The 17,719-nt window shown below is 43.1% G+C and overlaps 1 protein-coding gene across 1 annotated transcript; it reads left to right on the top strand.

Moving 5' to 3' along the window:
* Nucleotides 1–4,567: 4,567 nt before the first annotated feature.
* Nucleotides 4,568–12,443, top strand: NT5C1B (5'-nucleotidase, cytosolic IB). The gene is made up of 6 exons (XM_074820111.1): nt 4,568–4,747; nt 4,827–4,994; nt 7,872–8,001; nt 8,519–8,641; nt 9,325–9,509; nt 11,522–12,443. Exons 1-6 carry the CDS (start codon nt 4,619–4,621, stop codon nt 11,858–11,860), a joined length of 1,074 nt encoding a protein of 357 aa, XP_074676212.1. The 5' UTR covers nt 4,568–4,618; the 3' UTR covers nt 11,861–12,443.
* Nucleotides 12,444–17,719: the final 5,276 nt, after the last annotated feature.

Genomic DNA, 17,719 nt, shown 5'->3' with positions numbered 1-17,719 from the left:
CTTTATTACAGATTCTTTTCTAACTCAAAAACCAACAGTACAATTATTTTGTGATAGCATATGTGCCTTTTGTTGAGCCTTTTCTGACCACAGACTTTCAACAAGACTATATTCTTATTTGACATATTCCACATTCTTGGCGAAACAGCCAGGATTGCTTGAAGCTGAACTCCTGCTCTACTGTAAGAGAAGTCACTGAATCCTTCTTAATTCTCCCTGTAGCAAACTACTAGATGGAGCAGGCCTATTCAGCATTGGAGCTAAGGCACTGTTTTCCTACCTTTTAAGTTAACATCTAGGTAAAAATAGTATTTTATCTGAATTTCAGAATTCTTCTTAATTTGTTTTGAAACCTTGCAATTATGTGATGAGCCTTTCTCGGGGTAAAGTAAGATAACAATTTGTTGCTCAGCTCAGAAGAGTTAGGAAGACAGTTCAGTTCTATAAATGTATGTTATAAATTATATTTGCCTAGAAAACATTATATGAAGCCCCCTAGAAGGAAGAAATCTCCAAAAAGCTGAAGACACAACATGGCTGCTGATTTCATCCTAACGTGATTAAGGAATAGAAAACTTCAATAATAGGAGAAATGAAACTTCCACTGCAATAATTAAACAGGATTGCTTAGGGAAAAGAGATCACAGTTCAGTGAACCTTATGCCTCCTCTGTAGCAATCCTCTGTGCTTGTGCTGGATTCAGCTTCACTTGTCACCTGAACATACAAACACTGGAATGCATCATGCTCAAGGCGATGGAATAGATCACCTTAGAAGAACATAAGATCTATGTCACTAGGTAATTTATGTGGCTGTTGCAAATGAACATATTAAAAAAAGACCAGCAGCAAAACAAAGCCAGGAAAAGACACAAGGCAGTTCCCATAGATTACAATGTGATGCCACAGGTTTCTGCATTCTTGTTTTCCTGCACAAACCCAGAGGGAGGGAAGGACAGGGAAGAAGAGAGAGAGAGAATGAAAAATACTGCTGAGGCGGGACCAAACCAACCTGAACAACAGACGAACTACAAAGCATCATGAGGTGTAAAAGGAAAGTGAATACTTTGATGCAATGGAAAGATTTCTTCAGTGTCAATACATATGCCTTCAAGGCATGACGCAGCTTCATCATGCACATCTTTGGCACAAACTAAAGGCTTTTTTGTCATTTCTGCCCATACTAGTCTAAGTTTGATCAACGGGAGGCAGACAACCAAAGGAATACAGATTACCTGAGATCCACATTGAGGATTTGTAGGAAGCATATAGAAAATCAGTTAAGTGTCTTAAAGAATCTCATCTTGAATTCTAGGATTGCATTAGAAGTATTTATATTATCTACAGACAGGGGGGTTTTCCAAAATATTTATCTGGCAGGTCAGATGTAATGTGACAGTGTTGCCACACATTTTGCCACAGCAGGCTGACCTAGATCAAAGCCCTTCTCAGATTCCTTCCTTCTAGGAACACCATACTTATGCTACGGGTACTTGAAAAATCACAATGCATATATGAAGTAAAAGTCAGTGCAATCACACTCTGAAGTGACCCAGACGTGACTCTGGAAGTTAGGCCCTGGACTGTGATATAATCATGCACAATACATATTAGGATCTATATATCTAAAGGGAGAAAAAGTCCTTCCTTTGAGAGTCTTTTTCTTACTTCTGATCTCACTATTTCAAATATTTGGAAATATTTCACATCCCTCCAGGTAGGAAGTAGGTATCAAAAGAAGAAAAAAAGACATTTTTTTTTTCACTAGTAATGCACTTTGAGCTCCTTCTTGAACAAGAAGATATCAATCTTACTTAGTGGCTGTTCTTAACATAGGAAAATTATTGCCAGCTCAGGCAGAGGAACTTTCTTTTCATTCAGCTCCTTATAACAGACTTCACAGTATGTGCATGACTTTTGCTGCACACTTACTATTAAAAAAAAGTACATACAAAGATAGTAACACAACTTTTTTTGTTTGTTTAAATGCAAATGCCCTACAAATAAATGAGCGGTAGCAGAAAACTCCTTTCTTTTCTATCTTAGCTCAGAAACAACAAAGTCACTCAATTTTGGATTAATTCCTATTTCTCAGACTCCCCAGGAGTAAAAGCAAGACATAGCTTTTTTCTGGAGCCTCATGGGCATTACTACATTTTTTAGATGTAGATAAGGCTGTTACACTCTGCATTTGGAAAGTCAAGATTTCATTTATAAGGTGCTGAAGCTGGAAGGCTTTCATGTTAGGCCTGCCATTCACAATCTCCAGAAAAAGAGGAAATGGAGGGTATGTCAGCAGCAAGCAACCAAGCACAGAACAGAGACATCTCAGTTCAGTGCATATGTTCACACAGCTGAGTGCTATGTAGAGATACCATGTGGGTCTGGCAAGCAAAATATTTATGTTAGCATAGCACTGCTTTCAGCAGCAGCACTTCAACAGCACTGCTCGGGCCCAGTACCAAGTTACCATCTCTTAAGTTTTCAGGTGTCTTGCAAAGGTTAAAAGGAGTCTTCATCACTTGAGTGATGACTCTTTTCTTGGGCAGACAGGGAGGTGGGGAACAAAAATAAAAACAAAGAACATGCTTTGGGAGCTCTGATTTTGCTCCTGAGTAGATGCAGGGTGGTGGGGAACACAGCAAGACAAGCATTTAACGTGGGCCTGGCTCTGGTTAATGTATTGCCACAGGTTCACACGGAGATGACAGTTCAGTTTTGTAACCACCAGAGGATTGGTTCCTGATTCCTCCTGTTCTTTCCCTCTCTTCTCCATGGGCAATGGACCCATCTGCAGTATTTAACCAGGAATAGGCTCTTCTTAGAGATCAGCCTCTTAGACTGATGCTGAAGTCTCCGAGCAGGACACGCTACAGCTCTGAGTACAGACACTAGGGTGAAATTTTCAGGATCAAAATTCAAGGAAAACAAACACATCTATCAGTAGCAGAGCCACTAAAATCAAGTTTGCTCAGATTTATGTTATGACTTTTACATCTTCCCATGACAACAGCCACCTACAGTGATCCTAACTCCTGTTTTCGCATCTGTCTTCCTAATATACTACTCTCAGTATCTCTCCCTTTACCTTATATTTCCAGTCCCCCAGTATGGTCAATTCCCATTTCCCATTTACTCTAACCTCCCAGTTTCCACCACTTCCCTGCTTCCTGGTTAGCTGGGAAACCAGCAATATGGCAGATTTGGAAATGGCAGGTCAGCCAGGGAGTATTCATTTGCTATTATGTAGCAGAAGAACAAGCAGATACATATGCTGCATTTGCACTACAGTCCTTCCTCCAGTAGGGCAACAAATTATGTGCTGCTGTTGATTCTCATTAAACATTTTAAGAATTTAAATCTCTTTGAGATCTTTATCCTTCTGTCAAAATCATTTGGAACTGGACATCACTGGGGAATGATGGGCAGATGGTATAATCTCATAAGCCTCCTTTCATTGCAAGCCACATAAAAAAAACCCAAAATGTTCCTTTTTGGAGACTGGATTGAGGCAGAAAGACTTGACAATTTGATAAAGATTATGCAGGGATCAGGGTCAGAAGTAATGTTTAGAGTGTCCCTTCAAAATGTTAAGAGTCCTTTGGATGGTGCTTACATGTGCTATGATGTACAGACACCACTGAGTCGCTGGCTACCAACAACAGCAAAGCATGTGGGTCTGCCGCACCAGAGCCCGTACCAGCTCAGGGGAAGATCTGCTTCCTTCCTCACCTTCCATTCTCTCCTCCAGCTCATCAGCTTGGAGACCTTTGCTGCAGTTCAGATAAGCAAGTCGGCAGACGGGAGCATTTCAGAGAGGTGCATATTAGAGGAGTAGCTCACAGCCCTGTGTGGGATTCTGGGGTTTAGGACCACTCAAACCAGATGCCAGAATAACAGTTTAGTGCCTGTGCTGCATACGCCCTCAACACTGCTGTCCCAGTTACTGATTCTAAAAGCTACTTCCAGCATTGCTGTGTGGAACGAAGGACCCCTAGGTCACACCCGGCCCATCTTGACTGCTAGAGATATTATTACTCTATTACGTTATTAATCTCCCGGAAATTTGTTGCAGTTAACGTGAAATCAATTAAGCCACTACATCTAAATAATAAATCTCTAATGCAGTAGATAAAATCAGCGCTGGCGGCTGTTGCCTAACGTTAAGTAGCAGCGTGAACCGTTACTCGAGGCGCTACGGAGAGCCCGAGAGCCGCGGTCGGTGTCACAGCGGCTGCGGGAAAGGGGCCGCCGCAGGCCTGCGCCCGCCGTCCCTCACGGGGCGGGGAAGGGCTGAGCTGCGGCCGCTGCTCGCCCCGCGGCGAGGACAGATGCTGCGGCCCCGCTCACCCTTGGGCCGTGAGGTGCGGGGAGGCCGCGGCCCCGCTGCCGCTCCGGGCCGTGCCGGGGGAGGCCCGTGCCGTGCCGTGGCGTGCCGGGCGGCCCCGGGCGCGGCAGAGCGAAAGGGAAAGCCGGCGCCCGGGTGACTTCGCCCTGCCCGAGCGGGGCGGGGCGCGGCAGGGGGGGCGGCCGCCGCCACCGCTTCCCGGCCGCCCGCGCCGGCTCCGGCCGCGCCCGCTGCCCGCCCCGCAGCCCTGTCCCCCGCCGCACCAGGCACCATGAGCGGCTCCGGCCCGGAGGCGCCCCAGCCCAGCGACGCCGCGCAGGTCCGGCTGCAGGAGGCCGAGCAGGACTGGGCGGCGGCCAAGGCTTTCTACGACAACCTGGTTTCCAAGAGACCCCGGCCGGTGAGTGCGGGCGGGCCGGGGAGGGGAGGGGAAGGGTCCGAAGGCTGCGGGCCGGCGCTACCCTCCGCTCGTTCCGCAGCCCAAGCCCCAGCACGCCATCACGGTAGCCGTCTCCTCCCGAGCCCTCTTCGACCTGGTGGAGGAGCGGCGGATCTACGAAGAGCAAGGGGTGGAGAAGTACGTGGAGTACCAGCAGGACAACGAGAACGTCACCCTCAAACCCGGGCCGGCTTTCTACTTCGTCAAGGTACCCGGGCCGGGGCGGCGCGGGGGGAGCGGCGGGGCGCGGAGGATGCTGCAAGGCCAAATTTCGGGAAGAGGAGGAGCCCGAAGCCTCCTTGGGCAGAGATAATCCTGCTCGGGGCAAACGTTTTGGGCACTTGTTCCCCCGCCGGTGAGATGGCCTCGGCTGGGGAGCCCGGCATCGCCTCCGCATGTCGCTGAGACGCCTCGGCCTTGAGGCTACCGTCTCTCCCTCTCCCTCTCCCTCTCCCTCTCCCTCTCCTCTCACCTCCCCTCCCGCCGGCACTAATACTAAACGCCTGCGGGACATCACGTACTGCCCGCGTCACCGGGACCGACGTTTTACCCTCAGCATCCCGGTTTGTATGCCCTGGTGCTCTGCTTCACGTCTGAGGTGGGGTAAGGGGCAACCTGCATTTTCTGCTGGACATGGGGCACACAAAGCACCTTTCCTTCTAAGACTACTTTCAGTTAAGATAGGCCCACAAATTGTTTTAAGTTTGTTGCAACCTTTTCCCCTCAGAAAAACATCTTAGTTCCTCATTCCATTTTTATGCCTCAGTCATAACAGGACTACTATGGTTAAAGGCAGCGTTGATTCAATATTATTTGAATTACTTGATTAAGAAATGAACTTTTTCTTTTTTGGTCAGCTTTAATTTGTCCTTGTTTTCATTGTCACCCTGGAAACTGTTCTTGAGGACCAGCAAAAGAAATAGACCCCCTAGTTGGGAGTCAGGGTTTAAGCAGAGGTGAAATGGAGTATTTTGCTTTCGTTGCACAAGATAAGAGAAGCAGCCAAGTGTCCAGCATGAAAAGCAAGTGAAATTACAAAAAAAAAAAAAAAAATAATAAAAAAAAATGGTTTTGAGGAACACAGGTTTTAGTGGGACTGACTTAAAAAATGCCGCCTACAGAGTTCATTTTATGTCCATGGAGAACTGCTTGATAAGGTCTACTACAGCAGTTTTAGAAAATTTATTAAATCATAATTAGCAGTCATTCTTGCTGACAGCAGAGTTGTGGCAGAACACTTAAGGTTTTAAAAGTAGATTTTCATTACTTCAGTTTTAGTCTCCAGAATTTAAAACATTTTCCACATTGATCACGTTTTGGAAACACAGAGTGGAAAAATTACTTATGTCAATACCCGTGCTGTTGTAAATATAACAAATGATAGATGTTATAAGCATTAATAGCACAAGCATTGTAAAGGTGTTTCTAACATAGAAGAGTGATCATAAGATATTTCACTCTGTACATCAGTGAGGCTAGGCTGACCAGTGGATTTACTGCATCTTTTTCTATCTGTAGTGGCTAGATAGCTGCTAGCACAGTGAGTTTTCAAGAGATTTGTTAGAGTTCAGTGTCAAATTCACTTTAAATATAAGCAAGATTTGACTGTTTAACTCCTCACACTTTGAAAATCAGAGCTGTTAGCTATGCCCAGCTAAATGCACCTTGACCTCTGTTCCCTTCTGGTATGCTATTTGCCTTTGAATTTTTATATTTTTTAAGAGATTCATAAATTGCTTAAGTCACAGGAATCATTAGGCTAGAGAACTGTGGGTTTGTTGGGTGATTGTTTCTACTTGGAGACAAAGAAGGCAAAAAGAAATACTACATTTTTGTTTGGATTCCTTTATTGATATTTTAAAGACACTAATTTAAAAGTATCATATTTCATGCTTGTAGCACTTAAAAATCTTAATCACAGGCCAGGATCCCCTTGGGCTTCAAAGTGTACAGGCTGGACAAAAAATGGCATCACCTCCTCCACTCCCCCTTATCCTCTAATACTTTAAGAAATGACCAGTGTAGTAGATTATTAGCAGTAGGAATGGGTTATGACCACATACTAAGATTTTTTCCTAGGTCTTAAACCAGGCTCTCACTTAAGAGTTTTCCTAAGCATAGTCCCACATAACATAGCCGTGCTTTTTAAAGTGAGATTCCCAGAATTTAATTATGAAATCTATCTTTTAATTCTTAACCACTGGTCTGACTTTTTAAAGCACCTCAATGAAATTGCATTGATTTGATGATTCATTGTTGACTTTTTTTGCCGTAATTCCAAGGAATTCCATTCAAGGGCCAAAGCAGAGGTCTGAGTATAAACCCAGAGCAAAAAGCAAGTCTTATTCCAAGGGAATAAGTTTCTAAATAAGATGAGAGAAAAGATGGATACAGAGAGAGATGGGCAGATGAAAGGTCAAGGAAATAAGAATGCCAAACTGGATATAACATGTTGGCCCATTATTTTTAAAGAGATCTCAAATGAATCAAAATCTGTCTCATTCAGTACTGCAATTAGAAATCACCAAGGTAATCATGTTTGACAGGATATGATTTTGTACTCATTACTTAAGGACAGTCTTTGACACCTGACCACCTGAACTGTGTCAGCAAATCTTTGCATAAGCATATGCCCAAATTCACATTTGTGCATGCAAAGCAAGTACTTGAACATATAAATTCCTTTACACTTTCTCCTTGATCTCACAAGAAAAATTTTCAGGTGAACAAGAAAGTCCAAGTATCAAGTGGACAAGAAAAAAAAAAAAGACTAATAGGGATTCTGATAATGTTCAACAATGCATTGATTTATTCTGGATGACTATGGTGTCCCAAGAAAAAGCATTTCCATGATAAAGTTAAATTCTGTAACTCATCAAAAGAAACTTACTTGCTTCCTTCCAAGTGAACCCAGTCAAATGGTTGCTGGGAGCAGCAGAGCAGAAAGGAATAAAACAAGATCAGCAAGTTAAACTATCAGGTATTTCCCATTCTCCTTCAAGGCAATCCTATCACTAAAACCACAGTGATTAAGAAGGGAGGCACATTCCACTTGTCTGTTGACTTTCACATTTTTAACCTGCAGGCACTGGAGCATGTCAATGCCCGGCTCCTTGAGCTGTACCCTGATGATGAAGAACGATTTGATATTGTCCTGATGACTAATAACCATGCCCAAGTAGGAGTGAGACTCATAAACAGCATCAATCACTATGGTAAGTAAAATAAATAGTACTTTGTAGAACTGCCTGCTGTTACATAATGAAATGAATTAGTTTTCTTTTTCTGTTCTGGCCTTGGTAAAAGCAGCTTCTTTGATACTGACACCTGTTCCTCAGAGGATGTTATTTAATTCTGAGTGTCAGCGTAAGTGAGGTAGTGTTAAACATAATTTGGTCCAAAGCTCTAGATTTAAGTTATCAGGTGTGAATCTTAATTTCTGAGAAGTCCTTAAACTTTTCGCTCTTTGGTATTTACACCCCCTATACATATACCTTCACAGCAGTTATTCTCCTGTCTTGGAGGGATTTTTTTTTTAAATTCTGAAGGAGGAAGGACAGATCAAACATTGTAGTCATTTTAAGTTGTCTAACGTGTTGAAATTATGGTGAACATATTTTTCTTCTTTAAGTTTACTGTCACCTGTAAGCTAGTGTACCTTTTTATGGGTTCCTTTTACATGTTTATAGTGCCAAGGCAGAGTCACACCTTGTTGTGCTGTTCTTACTTTAGGCTTAACAATTGAACGTTTCTGTATGACGGGAGGAAAAAGCCCTATTGGTTACCTGACTGCATACCTTACGAACTTGTACCTCTCAGCAGACTCTGAAAAAGTGCAAGAAGCTATAGAAGCAGGTTTGAATCGACTTTCTTTTGTTATCTCTTCATTGAAGTTGTTAAAAAAATGAATATATTGTATGTCTTTCGCAGAAAGTAGTGCTGCTTCATCAAATGCAGAAAATCACAACTTTGTATGGTGCAAACTTACCACTTAATTTTACTTAATGAAATAAATTCAGGTTATTTCTCTGTATTGTTCCTCTCTGACACTTCAGCCTGCTGATAATGACGCCTTAATCACCCTCTACCTTTGTCACACCTTTCTGTCTTCCATGCTACAAGATATGAACTCCCATACATACCTACTCACCTCATTTCAACTTCTTGAATAGAGTCATCTCTTTCATGTGACTTAGAAAAAGCAACATCTGCTTTGTAAGGAGTTAAAAAATATCAAATTGTTTGATTCAGGGGTCTCCTTGGAATTTTCTGCTTTGTCTCATTTGCAGCATACCTTGGGGACAGTTTTTGTATATTCTTATATGGAATGGAAAGGAACCATGTCTGAGAAGTTATGTCAATGGGACAGCTTCCATGTGTTTATGTTACAGAACAGCCATTACTAATTAGCTTTAGTGATCATTTGTGCTCACCATATATAAAGGTCACCTCAAATAAGCTGTTGGAACCAAACTGCTGACAGTTTAATGAATGACTTTGCAGGACATGCTAACTGAGGTTCTCTGATCCATTTTCAGGCATCGCATCAGCTACAATGTTCACTGCCAACAAAGATGTTGCTTACTCGGATACACAGTTGAGGGTGGCATTTGATGGGGATGCGGTTCTCTTTTCTGATGAATCAGAACAGATTGTCAAAGAGCAAGGATTAGATCGTTTTTTTGAACATGAACAGCTGAATGAAAATAAGCCTCTTGCACAGGTTTGTCCTTCTTGAATCAGTGAGTTTTCAAAACATTTGTTAATTTTCACTGCTGCTGTATTTCTCCAGTTTCTCCGGTTTGTATGTATTCTTCTTTGTGGAAGCTGATTGCCCTATTTCCTTTTTCAAGGATAATCTTTAAAATGCTGTCATGGTTTGAGCCCAGAGGGCAACTGAGTGTCACGCTGAGTGAACTGAGAGTTCACTCACCCCTTCCCCCCCAATGCTGGGAAGGACAGAATGAAGCAAAAGGCTCAGGAATCGAGATAAGGACAGAGAGGGGTAGCTCACCTGTTATGGTCACAGGCAAAAGAGAGGCTCATTACGGGAAGAAAAAAGGACATCACTTTAATTCAAAACATTAATGCCAACAACACATAACAGACAGAATGGGATAGTGAGAAGTGTCACCATGTCTTAAAAACACCTCCCCCCACCCCTCCCTTCTTCCTGGGCTCAGTTTTGTTCCCAATATCTCTCTCTACCTCCTCCCACCAGCAGCACAGGGGCAGGGGATGAGAGGTGCAGTCTGCCACTTCTTCCTGCAAAGAGGGGGAAGCAGTCTTCTGCATTCTTCCCCCTGCTCCACGTGGCATCCCTCTCATGGGACACAGTCCTCCACAAATTCTCTCTGCCAGAGTCCTCCCCACAGGACACAATCTTCTCGAGATTCTCGGGCCTGGGTCACCTTCACATGTTGCAGTCCTTCCAGTGCCAAACTACAACAGTGGGGGCTTCTTCCCAGAGTCCCAGGGGTGCTCCACAGGCCGCAGTCGGATCTCTGCTTCTCCAGTGACCTCCATGGGTGGCGGGGGGCGGGGGGGCTGCCCTGCTGTCTCACCATGGGATACAAGGGGCGTCTCTGCTCCAGTGCACCTCCCCTTCTTCCTCCTCCTTCCTTCCACTGACCCTGGTGTTCACAAAGGTGTCCTTCTCATAACACCTCCTCACAAGTCCCCTCAACACCCTCTCAAGTTCCCCTTCTTAAATATGTTATTGCAGAGGTGTGGCCACCATCACTAATTGGCTCAGCCTTGGCCAGAGGCGGGTCCGACCTGGAGCCAGGGGAGCTTTCAAGAAGCTTCTCACAGGGGGCCACCGCTGTAGCCCCCTCCTCTGGTATCAGAAAACCCGCCACACAAACCCAGCACAAATGCACGTTTGACATAAAAGAGCCCACCATTGCAGTCCTTTCACTATATCTCCTACTTCACTGAGAGAACTACATATATAAGACAGTGTCTTACAGTTGGATTTTAATTGTATCGTTAGAAAAAGGAAAGGCTACTACTGATTTCCTTGATTTTTTTTTTTTTTTTAATCAAATTGTGTAGGTAATGTTAATTTCAATCACTGGGATATTCTGGTTATAGAAACAGGGTAACATCTATGCTTATTCCCAAGCGGTACTTTGCCATTGTCTAAAACCCACAAATATTTTAACATTAACTTAAACTGAAAGACCAATTCTGCTATTGTTAAAAATTGTATGAATTTAGAATAAAAGCTTGATTTATGAAAGCACCGGACAGTGCAACATATTGTAGTTTAACCCAAACTATCAATTACTTCTTTTAATTGGAGTAATTATAATATTGTCATTAATCTGGAAAGAATTCAGTGATGTCTATGGAATTAGGTCTCTTAATGTTTCTTGCACAGAAAAAAAGAAAATTGCAGCTCATAGTTCATAGTAAAAAGAATTAAGTGTTTTTAAAGAACATCTTATTAAAGAGTACAGTTATAAGTTCAAATTGTAAGACATCTTGTAAGCTTTAGTGAGAATCAGTTTCCTACTGATCATACCAGGTAGGTTTATGGTTTTAACTTTTTTCCAATGTGAATTCCTAGTGAGGGTGCAGACCCATATGGACACATCACAAAGAATTTGCTGAGTAGCACAGCATTAGGGAAGGAATCCTGTGTGTAATTGGCAATCTGGAAGAGAGCAAAAGAATGATTTTGAGAGCTGTGGACAAATGCTAAATATTCTTCTGGTATTTCTTATTCAGGGTCCTTTGAAAGGTTTTCTGGAAGACCTAGGGAAACTCCAGAAGAAGTTCTATGCTAAAAACGAACGATTAAATTGTCCCATAAGGACCTTCCTGGTCACAGCCAGAAGTGCGGCGAGCTCTGGAGCCAGAGTGCTGAAGACTCTTCGTAGCTGGGGTCTGGAGATTGATGAGGCACTTTTCCTAGCAGGAGCTCCTAAAGGACCAATCCTGGTGAAAATCCGCCCTCACATTTTCTTTGATGACCAGATGTTTCATATCGAAGGAGCACAGAAGTTAGGCACCATAGCTGCGCACGTTCCCTATGGCATTGCTCAGAAATACCACAAATCTGCATGACTGGATGGCACCATTAACAATAAGGTTCTTAACTCAGCCAGCCTCTAATATACCAATAGTTATGTCTGAAAACCTCTACATTTGTATATTGTAAGCACTATGTTTAAAGATTTAACTTCTGTCTAGAACAGCCTTTAACGGAAATATTTTTAATATAGGTAAGTTTTTAATAGAGTTATTTTCATAGCATTCTTAAGCAGTTTAGATTTTTTACTGGTCTGAATCTAACACTGTCATTTTGATCTTAGGAAAGTATTTGTACTGTTTTTATAGCTTGAGACATATTCTGAGAGACAGAGAGAACAGTTGTATTTTCTCTAAAACACTGTTGATAGGTTATTTATAACAAAAATCATGCTGCAATGCTCTAGTCCTTGATGGTTATTTCTGAAGTTACCAAAAGCACAGTTTACATATAAGTGTTTACCTGTTGGTGGTTTGCTTGTTAAATATGTGTTCAGTAGATCTGTTACCACAAGGTTTCAGCTTCCAGTGAAATGTTAGCTTATTTGATCTTGTGTTTACAGGATCCCTTTATTTTTTTATATTGTTTTCCTATTCAAATAAAGCTGGCTTTATAGAACATTGTCATTTTTCTATGTAGAGGTTTAGTATAATTTCCTATGCAGAGTTTGTGTAATCAGCGTCTTTGTGTCTCTTGCCTCCTCCAGATATTTAGAACCAGAAGTGACCACTTTCAGCCAAATTTGAGAGGCTACAGGTCTCAAAGACACATATGTCCCAACAGATTTCACAGAGCTGGGTAGAAGTCTGAGATGCTGTGAGGATCTTGACTGGGACAAAGACTGAAGCTTTAGAGCATACTTTTGTAACAGCAGAGAATCTACCCTGAAATAATGCTGTGGATGGAACTACTTGTTTCTTAACTAGGTTCAGTTAGGATTTACAGCTGTTCCATGATCTGCGCGAACTCAGTTTGGCAACCTCATATGGGTTTCCAGGGACAGGTGCCTGTTGCAACATGAATTCAAATTTACATCATAGGTCTGTTCTACCTCTTCTGTGTTAAGTTCCTGTATCTCAGTGTCATCCATGTATCTAAGTGCCTTACAAATGACACAACTAACATCTGTCAGGTGGTGTTTGTTCTCTTTCTCTCCCTAGTGGAACTAGTGTCCTGTTTTATTTTTATTGTTGTTGTGTATTTATACCAGACGGGATAAAACAGAAAGAATGTGCTTTGCAGTGGGAGTAGAAGATGGTGAAGGCTTGTGATGATCTGTGGTTCCTGGGGGAATTCACTCCAGAATCTCACATTAGCCTCTGAGAAAGTTTGGTCTCTTCAGTTCAGATGAACTGTCCTGTTATTGCAGAAAGCTTCATTACATTAAATGTGGTTTCCCTCCCAGAAATATAGGCAATCTTTTTAATGTTCTGGGTCCAAGCCACAAAGTTCTTTGGAAACAAAGGCGAAAGCCTTGATCCTGCATGAAACTTGAATAGAGACCATTAGAAAGGATTTTATATGTTCACACCAGCATGTGTTGTTGACGGGATGCACTGCAGATTTCTGGTGTACTTGGAATTTCATAAGCGCTAAAGGCTTTGTGCCCAAAACGTATCAATTTCCCAGCCCAGCCAAGAGGTGAGGAAGACATGAATAACTGAGGCCTGGTCATTGTCTGCCAGGATGGGGTAGAGTTACCTTGCCAAATGGAGATTATAAAAAATGTTATTAGCAGATGTTTTTATGTGAGAGCTCAGAATCAGCAAAAGAATCCAAAAATATTCCTTAGCTGTGGAATATAAATTGTGTGTGTACCTTCACCACAAAAGCATAGCTGCAAATTTCAGGAATGCCGGTCCTGCCTTGTTGAAGCAGAACATGGATCAGCCATTCTTCATCCATGCACTGTTACAGTTGTAGAGGTTGGGTGCAGGAAAACATAAAGGATATACACCATGCACAGATTGCTGGCACTTGACTCTCATTAAACATGGCAATTCAGGCTTGATACTGAAAAAGGCTGTGGGACTCCAGAGGTGAGTGTCTCCTGCCTGACAAGGTAAGCATGTAAATCAGTGAATAAATTTGAAACTGAGTCATAGAGGACTACCTATATGACATACCTATGTCATTCCTGACAGCACTAAGGCATGTGTGAAGAGAAATAAAGAGTTCACATATTAGAGTTACATAGTAGAATTTACATTCTTAGTCATAGAATTCAAATTGACATTAAAATCCAGAAGTTGATATTAAGGTCCACAATCACTTCTGTTAGTTGAGTTAGTTGAGCAAAATGTCCTTAGATGTTTTTTTCAGATTATACACTGCCTTTTAATTGTCAGGCAACTGTCCCAGGCTTGACAGCTGCTTCTCTGCATATCCAGCTGGCAGCACATTGTGGGAGTGGAGCCTCATTCGTTCATGCAAGTGTCTTCCAGATTAATCTGGATGTTTGGGGAGACTTGGGCTTGCCAAGTAGTCTCTGCCCATTACAATTACTGTCTTCTGCTCCAAGGCACAGCTTGGCTAGTGGACCAAAATAATAATTTTCAAGAAAATGCTCTGAAATGGGATGGGAGCTGAGGGAAAGGGTTTTCTATTTTTGTAGACATAGACCAGAATTGTCTCTCAATAGCATTCCAGTCCACCAAACAAGCAAGCAACAACAACAAAACCCAGCAAAAAAGTCTTGCTTCTTATGCTCATGAGGATACCATGACTTTATGCCCTGGCACCTCATAACCCTAAGCCAGTCACAGTTACCACAACGGATAGCATTTTTTCAATAGGGGAATAGAGACGAGTACTATGGTTCTGAACTGTCCTGTCTATCAGCCTGTTTATAACACTGGAAGACAGACTCATGAAAAAGAAAGACTCATCCCAGCCAAAACCTGGAAGAGGATTAATGATAACACAGATAGAATTCTGTGTAGAAATAGAACTTTGCAAGGCAGAGCCAGTCCCTGTTCCCTTAACTTCCAGGTTTGTGCACCACATCACTGTGAAAAGACCAGGTAAGACAGATGGGAATGCCTCCTACTGCAACCAATCTGCATGGACAAAAATGTTGGAAATAAGATCCTGAAGGTGACATGACTACTTTTTTGGGGTTTTTTTGTTTGGTTGGTTGTTTTTTTTTTACAGGAGAATATATCCTCGGAGTGTGTTGGATACCTCCCACCAGCTACCAAGACATAATAAACCCATCTTCCCCAGCTCCTTCACACCTCCAAGACATCCTTTCAGTTTCCAGGCTAGCATGTCACACATAGTGAAACAACCATCTGGAGGAAACAAAATATTTCAGATGAAGATTTGGATGTGTTCCAACATGTGTCCTCCTGTGTTCCTGGATTGTGACCTGTTCTAAGGACTTGGGAATTAGAGGGGTCCTACATCCTGAGGAGGATCCTCAGGTACCCCCCCTCAGGCTCCTCTGCCAGATCCTGTAACCTGCACTGGCATGCAGCATTGCTGAACAGAACACACCCCTCTCCTCGAGTCCAATAGATGGGTAGAGAAAGCAGTGAAGCAGATCAATGTCTTTGGAGGAAAAATAACTTTCAGTTACCCTGCTCAGTAGTATCTGTGACCAACAACATCTGAATGGATGTCATCCCTGCCTAGATGAGCAGCTTCTGATCACTATCACCCGTGAGCTCCTGTGCACAATGCTCCTTGCTCCTGAAGGCTGGATTGACCACCGATGAACCCAGGCAGGATCCTTGAGGCAGTGCCCTCCAACACATTCAGTCTTCTGAAGTAGTAGGTGTGTCAGAGATGACTGCCAGAGTCCCCACTGCCAAATGCTGAATAGCAGATTATTTACCCCGCACCAGGAGGATTTCTTACAGGATGAATCTGTTCATATAACAGGGTTCTCCTGGTTCTCTAATTTTGGCATCTCTTTGGCAACCACTGTCCCTTTCTCATGGTCCTTGGCTGCAAGGTCATTAGGCAACAGAGGTGGGCATGGCTCCAACACTTCCCAAAGATATGACTTACCATGAGCAGAGCATATGGAAGAGCATCTCAAACTGGTTATAGTTCTTACATCAGGTTAAGGATGCCAAAAGCCATATGCGTCACAAGCAGATGCAGTGGTGTGGTCTGGTTAAAATACCCTTTGGTGTAGCCATGAATCTCACAATGGAGTGAAGAACCAAGAATGAAGAGAGGAAGTTTTCTGTGGTGAAGACAAAGACAGAAGAGGTCTCTCAGTGAATCCAATGTGTTTAGATGTGGCACCTATATAGCCCTTGAATTGCCTGAAAGTGTGACAGACAGTCAGAGAAGAGATGGTAAGGATACTTCCAGAAAAATCTGATAAGTTTCTTCATCTTTAACATGAGTTGAAGTCAGTCTCAGAACAGACTGCAGCAATGTGAACAGACTGTGGGTAGCATCAACATGTGACAGTTAAGGGGAGGTTACTATTGCAAATGGTTATCACATCCAGACCAGCCACAAGAAATCTGATGAAAGCTTCATGGGTTTCCTCTTGGGTTTCTGACTCATTTCCCCAAACATGCTAGGTCTTGACTCAAGACAGACATCTTCATTATGAGCCAAGCATGTTGCTGATCTCCCCCACAGGCTGCTGTCTTCCTGGACTCTACTCAGCTCCATGCTGGCCCCTAGTCCTGATCCATAACTTCTCTTAATCCATGTTGTTCTACCCTCATTATCCCTATTTTGTTCCTAAATCTGCATTGAACTCTGTTACTGCCTTTTTGTTTTTCTTTTTGTCAAACACCTTTTTTAAACTTACATTGCTCTTGATCAAAATTCAGTTACCTTTTAATTGTCTCTCTGTATATTTCTACTAGCAACTTTCCCAGGGCTAGGATGAAATGGATTTTGTGTGGGGGAACCTGAGTGGTCACTCCTAACTCCCTGGATGGGTTCATGTTGCCTTGGGTGGGTTCATCAAGGTCTGGGATTAGTAAAGGCAGGATCTGGAGACACAACATGAAGATGATGGCTGGAAACAGATTTTGGGTTGAGGATTCAAAACTAAGTTGGCAGGTCTGAGGGGCCCAAAGGTCTCAGTGCCAACAACTGGAGAGGTCCAGTCTGGGTGCGAGCTACTGGAAAAAACAGCTGTTTGAGGGACCCACGTTATGTGCATATGTGAACCACTAACACACTTCAAATTGGACAAGAGGAAGAGACCAGCACCTGGGAAAAGCCAGTGTCACAGCTGGTGCCTGGATCTCTGGGTCTTAGGGTCCATGCCAATATTTGAGACCAGTGAATGTAAGTATGCTTGTAAGGTGAGTGAGTGGACGTACCCATATGTTCTGCAAGCAGCCTCCCTTCTACCAGACTGGGATGGGACAGATCCCCTTGGTCATGAAGTCCACTAAATTTGGCTACCTCAAACAGGCTACCTCTAAGATAATATTACTCAGCTGAAGCTGGTCCTAGAAGCAAATGTTCAGCAGGTCTGAATGTCAGGTCAGTGGCATCTTTAGACTCTAGAGTAGCTATCAGAGTGGACACCGCCATAATGACTATTGTAACATTCCCTCTCCTCACTTCTGCTTGCAACATGCAGGTAGGTTATCAAGACATGCTTGGCCATGTACTAACATCTCTGCTACACTCAAACACACAATCCAACTTGATCCAGAGCCACAGAACCTGCTGAAATACCTAAGAAATCTGGTCTTGAAGGCAGCATGGGGGTAGGTCTCAGCATGCCGCTCTGACATACTCTCTCACTCCATTTATACTAGTACCCTAAACTTTCCCAGAACATTTCATTGGCACAAACGTCAGCTGGCAAGGAAAAGTCCATGGGTGTGCTAACTCTCCAGAACGTGATGGCTGCTTCCATACTGCCTAGCAGGAAATCATGAGCTGTGGGAGAGCCCTAACCA

This window comes from Strix aluco, chromosome 3 (assembly GCF_031877795.1).
Source record: "Strix aluco isolate bStrAlu1 chromosome 3, bStrAlu1.hap1, whole genome shotgun sequence".
NCBI lineage: Eukaryota > Metazoa > Chordata > Aves > Strigiformes > Strigidae > Strix > Strix aluco.
Note: the sequence above shows the minus strand (reverse complement) of the source record. Positions and strands in the feature narration are given on the sequence as shown.